This window comes from Bactrocera dorsalis, chromosome 1, assembly GCF_023373825.1.
Source record: "Bactrocera dorsalis isolate Fly_Bdor chromosome 1, ASM2337382v1, whole genome shotgun sequence".
Taxonomy (NCBI): Eukaryota; Metazoa; Arthropoda; class Insecta; order Diptera; family Tephritidae; genus Bactrocera; species Bactrocera dorsalis.
In genome coordinates, this window is record NC_064303.1 from 27,206,517 (window position 1) to 27,212,414 (window position 5,898).

A 5,898-nucleotide genomic window follows, 5' to 3' on the forward strand; every position below is an offset into this window, starting at 1 on the left:
TTCTTCTGTGTGGTTGGAAAGCCCATTCGCATTCCATATAGCAATTCGAATATCTACTTACATATTTTTGATATTAACAGAGATATCTTGTTGAGAAGATTGTTTGTTATTTCAAATTGTTTTGCTAATAAAGCTTCGATTCTTTCGAAAGTAAATTTATATTTTCGCGTAGTATCTGTGCATAAGTTGGGCAGCTACTCCTGTTCTTAAAATCATTTGTCATGTAAGAAGTTGAAACATTGTGCTCCTGAGGAGCTTTACTTGCTGAGTAAAGGAATGACTATTAGGCTTCTGCTTTGCAACTAATTCTTGATAAATTTTGCAGCCCTTATAGTTAAGAGCATGATCTTGTAAGCAATTAACACATTTGGCAGGTAAATCCTTGTCTTTCTAACACTCTGTGGTTGGATGGCACATAGAACATTTAACGTATCTAAATGTCTTTGTACAATACATCTTGGTATGTCCACATTCTTGACATCGAAAACATTGTACTATATCAGTTACGTTCCTGGGAGGCTCTACTTTAATAAAGGTTGAATCGGGTTAACACTTTCTTGATCCCTCATATACCTAATATAAAGATTATTGAACTTCCAGGTGACTTTATGCTGGATATATCGGTCTATTCTTGAGTTATCTCAATGAAAGAAACAGAACATGTTTTACTCATAACAGTATGGTTAGGTTTGTTGGGCGTAAAGAGACAAAAGAGGGCGAAAACTTGACCTTGGGGATTGTATATAAGGTTCCTTAACGAAAGCCGGGGAACATTTCTTCAGTATGTGGCATATTAATAATATGTGGGATGGCAATAGATAAAATCGAGTCGATATATATAAATTCGTTTTTCTATCAAATCTTATGCAAACAAGTAAGGAAGGGCTAAGTTCGGGTGCTCCCGAACATTTTATACTCTCGCATGATAAAGTGATAATCGAGATTTCATTATCCGTCATTTACATATTTTTTTATTTTGCTGTAAAATTAATTATAATTAAATTCTGAGAGATTTACCGATATTTTCGGTGAAAAATTAGGTTAGGTTAGGTTAGGCACTGAGTTGTTCGTGTTCGATATCAGGGACCTTGAGTTATAGTCCGATCACGACGGTTTTTCCACAAGGGATACCCCAGCTCAAATACCGTATTTGTGTAAAGTTTTATTCCGCTATCATCATTGGTTCCTAATGTATATATTATACAGAGAAGGCATCAGATGGAATTCAAAACAGCGTTATATTGGAAGAAGGCGTGGTTGTGAACCGATTTCACCCATATTTCGTACATGTCATCAAGGTGTTAAGAAAATATTATGTACCGAATTTCATTGAAATCGGTCGAGCATTTCCTGAGATATGGTTTTTGGTCCATAAGTGGGCGACGCCACGCCCATTTTCAATTTTTAAAAAAAGCCTGGGTGCAACTTCCTTCTGACATTTCTTCCGTAAAATTTAGTGTTTCTGACGTTTTTTGTTAGTCGGTTAACGCACTTTTAGTGATTTTCAACATAACGTTTGTATGGGAGGTGGGCGTGGGTATTATCCGATTTCTTCCATTTTTGAACTGAAAAAAACGACTATATAGAGTTTGGTTGACATAGCTATAGCAGTTTCCGAGATATGTACAAAAAACTTAGTAGGGGGCGGGGCCACGCCCACTTTTCCAAAAAATTACGTCGAAATATTCCCCTCCCTAATATGATCCTTTGTGCCAAATTAATATCTTTATTTATGGCTTAGTTATGACACTTTATAGGTTTTCGGTTTCCGCCATTTTGTGGGCGTGGCAGTGGGCCGATTTTGCCCATCTTCGAACTTAACCTTCTTATGGAGCCAAGAAATACGTGTACCAAGTTTCATCATGATAGCTCAATTTTTACTCAAGTTACAGCTTGCACGGACGGACGGACAGACGGACGGACAGACAGACAGACATCCGGATTTCAACTCTATTCGTCACCCTGATCACTTTGGTATTTATAACCCTATATCTGACTCTTTTAGTTTTAGGACTTACAAACAACCGTTATGTGAACAAAACTATAATACTCTCTTTAGCAACTTTGTTGCGAGAGTATAATAAAGTCATCATGTATTACATCTTACGCCACCAAATATATGGACCCAAGTGCACATGACTGATTTTTTAAAAGTGTTTAACCACAAATATCCGAATTTATTGTTATACATTGCGTCACTATGGCTTCGCTATGTCATTCAATGGCGTTGCTATAGATTTAATCAGTTCTATGGAAGGGAAAGGAAATTTATTACACAAACGTTAGTTCTTCTTATATATAACTGGAGCAACAAACAAATTATCGCACAAAGGCAAGTGCTAAGAGAGTTTGCGGTTTTCACAAATTTTTTTCTTGATAAAGAATTAAAATACGATTTAGTTTCCTAAAGCATACCAATTCGATATTATATTTTACTATTTTAGTAAGTGGAAGTGAGTTGGCCTGCAAACCTCATTTATTGTGGAGGAAATATAAAAATAATAACAGCAAATTAATAAATTTAAATAAACTAAAAGTACGCAATATGTACATACTACTCGCCTACATTCTAAGTCAACTGATCATAAACAACGAATTTCTGTTTGTGCACAGTACCGAAATAAAATTAATCAAAAGTACTGTTGAACCACTCCCCACTTGGCCCCCCGATTGCTCTAGGAATGTGGGGACTTATTGTGATCTTCATTGTACTGTTTCTGACAAATTCCGTCTAAATGCTAAAATCTGCTTTCATTCACACGATCAGACACTGCTGGTACAATGCAACAGAGAAACAAAAATGAATAGCAATTTCCTACTCGAGCGCAAATTTCAGTCAATTTTACATAATACCCGTTATTTAGTAGTAATAGATTGCAAAAATTTAACACACGAAATCTTTATGAATGGCAAAATGCGGGCAATTATAATATACCTCGATGAGCCGAATAAAACAACATTTGTCTATAACAGTGACCTTGCTGCAAAACCACCGGAAGATTTCTTTCAAATTCCAAATGTGTTTCACCTACAATTAATTATAAAATCATCAGCAGATATTATAAGCGTACCAACTTACATATTTTCTAAACATTACCAACTGGAAACGCTTACGCTTACGTTACAAGGTTTAAGAGGCCAAGACTTATCGCTGCAAAACTTGACGCAAACACACTTTGAAAACCTCACTGCGCTCAGACAGCTTGACTTAGCCGGAAATAATATGCGAAGGTTGGAAGCAACTATCTTTACAGCGCTAACGAAATTGAATTGTCTGAATTTAAGCCGTAATGAGATTGAGGAATTGCCCGAAAGTCTATTTGCAAATCAGCATCAACTTTTAATACTGGATCTGAGTCACAATTTATTGACATATTTAACGACACAACTTTTCGATCAAACTCCTTGGCTATGGCAATTGAAACTTGGTGGCAATCACCTACACGACACTACAAATCTTATAGAAAATCTGAAACCACTTCATTATCTGCATATGCTAGACTTAAGTCAGAACAAACTTCAAACTATTTGGAGCACTGAGTCACATGTTAATGCAACGACAACGTCACTGAAAATATTTCGATATAGCAATATGGGCATGAATTTGACTTTAGCGGACGGTCTTAAATACATCACAAAGTTGCAACAAGAAAATTACGAGGGTGGGAAGCTTAACTTAACAGTAATCAACTTAAGTGGCAATCGTTTGCGCGACTTCACTTTGGATTGGCTTGTAGCATCGGACATTACATGCCCGTTTGAAATAAACCTAGAGCACAATTTGATTAAAAACGTGTTTGCTTTACAAAATTTCTTCAGTACAACTGACAATTGTGTGCGCGAAATCAAAATGACTGGAAATCCGGTCGAGTGCGATTGTAAATTAACTTGGATTTACCGTGAAAATTATCGTTCGCTCTTTAATGGCTTGCAGTGCGTTCAGAGGTCAACCAAACTAAAAACAGATTTCACGCAGCTGAAACGTAATGAACTGTGTGCTTGGGAACCAATAATGTGCCCCAGCAAATGCAACTGTTACGCACAATCTGAATTCCTGTACATCAATTGCAAGGGTGCGCAACATATCGAACAGCTCCCACGTCCCGAGCAAGTTGGATTGAATAGCTCGGTACTCGATATTAGCGATAATAATTTCATTGTATTGCCGCTAAACACCACCTTCGGCTATAGTAACGTTTCGCAACTAAACGCGTCGTACAATAAAATCACGAACATAAGTCTCACTCAACTGCCAACCAATTTGACGGTTTTGGATTTACGAAATAATCGCTTAAAATCTTTAAATAATGAGTTCTTGCGTATATATCTCAATGACAGCAGAAAACTACAATTTCTCTATCTCAGTGAAAATCTTTGGTTTTGCGACTGTTCCACGCAGCAATTGCTTTACACCATACGTACACATCGGACACGCATACCCGATGCCGACTCGTTACTCTGTTATAATCACCAGAGTTTTACACTCCTAACAGCAAATCTGACAGAATTATGTCCAACTCCCGTTAATGTTAAATATTATGAGAACGTGAATGTTACTGTGATTTCTGTAGCGTTAACCATTATTATTTTTCTTTGTATTATCGCACTCTTCTATAAATACAAACTGGAAGTGAAAGTCTGGTTATATAGCCATAACATATTGAGATTTTGGATTCACGAATGTGAGCTGGATAAGCATAAAAGATTCGATGCGTTTATTTCATATGCACACCAGGATGCAGACTTCGTCAACCATACATTACTGCCGCAACTCGAACAGTGCGAACCACCATTTCGTGTATGCACACACGAACGCAATTGGCTGGCTGGCGCTTATATACCTGAACAAATCATCGAATCGGTGGAGCAGTCACGTCGGACGATCATTGTGCTCTCGCAGCACTTCCTCGAGTCGGATTGGGCGCGCATGGAGTTTCGCACAGCGCATCAGTGCTCGTTGAACGAAGGTCGTGCGCGCATAATAATGATCAAATATGGGGAAATCTCGGACAGTGAGTTATTGGACAGAGAACTAAAGGCATATTTGGATATGAATACATATCTGGATTGGCAAGATGATAGATTTTGGGACAAATTACGCTACGCGATGCCCCATAAATTGGGTGGAGGGAAGAATTCCGATATGCTTGAAGTTAATGGTAGAATGTATTTTATGGGACAAGTTGAGATAAATCGTTTGCGTGACGAGAGTGTTTAAAATTGGAATAAGGTATGATTTATCGCCAATATACATATTTCTTTGAAAATACAAATATGTTGTATTTACTAGTTGTAGATACTCGATAAAATGTCCATATTCTTCTGTGAAACAAAAAGTCATTTACAATATTGCTACTAAGGAAAATAAGAGTGAATCTTGACCAATCTGCTAACCAAAGAGTGGCGATTGCACAAACTCTTCAATCCCAATTTATTATATTCCGAGTAACATTTTAAATAATTTTACTGTATACTTTATGCATATAATATAGATGTATATTTTTTACATTTAAAACGACTATATTCATATATAAGAGCGTTTTTAAGTGGTCAGTAGGGTAATATTAAAATTTTTTTTTTGTTGCATTTTCTGTTCCCCTATACCCTTAGAAGAAATGTAGAAGGTTTCGAACACGGTCCAAAAATAATAATACCGTTCTACGTTCGGAGCGCTCGGAGTACACACCTCAAAATTTATATGCGTTTTTCTCAAAACACACTTTTTTAAACTGGCGGACATGATTCCAGTCGAACTATTCAACCGATTTGCTTAATATTTTTTTTAATGTTCACAAAGCGCCTAGTTTTCGTCCCTAGATTCATAATTTTTTATAATTTATTGACAATGTTATGACAAAATATATGTAAAAAATCATGGGTAAAAATTAAAAAAAAAAA

The 5,898-nt window shown here is 36.6% G+C and overlaps 2 protein-coding genes across 2 annotated transcripts; both read left to right on the forward strand.

Annotated features, from left to right (window-relative positions):
* The first annotated feature begins 2,914 nt into the window (after positions 1-2,914).
* On the forward strand, positions 2,915-3,828 carry LOC125776869 (carboxypeptidase N subunit 2-like). Its single transcript, XM_049450605.1, has 2 exons — positions 2,915-3,733; positions 3,820-3,828. Exons 1-2 carry the CDS (start codon positions 2,915-2,917, stop codon positions 3,826-3,828), a joined length of 828 nt encoding a protein of 275 aa, XP_049306562.1.
* Positions 3,809-5,326, forward strand: LOC125778514 (protein toll-like). The gene has a single exon (XM_049456738.1). The coding sequence runs from the start codon at positions 3,851-3,853 to the stop codon at positions 5,216-5,218; it is 1,368 nt and encodes a 455-aa protein (XP_049312695.1). The 5' UTR covers positions 3,809-3,850; the 3' UTR covers positions 5,219-5,326.
* Positions 5,327-5,898: the final 572 nt, after the last annotated feature.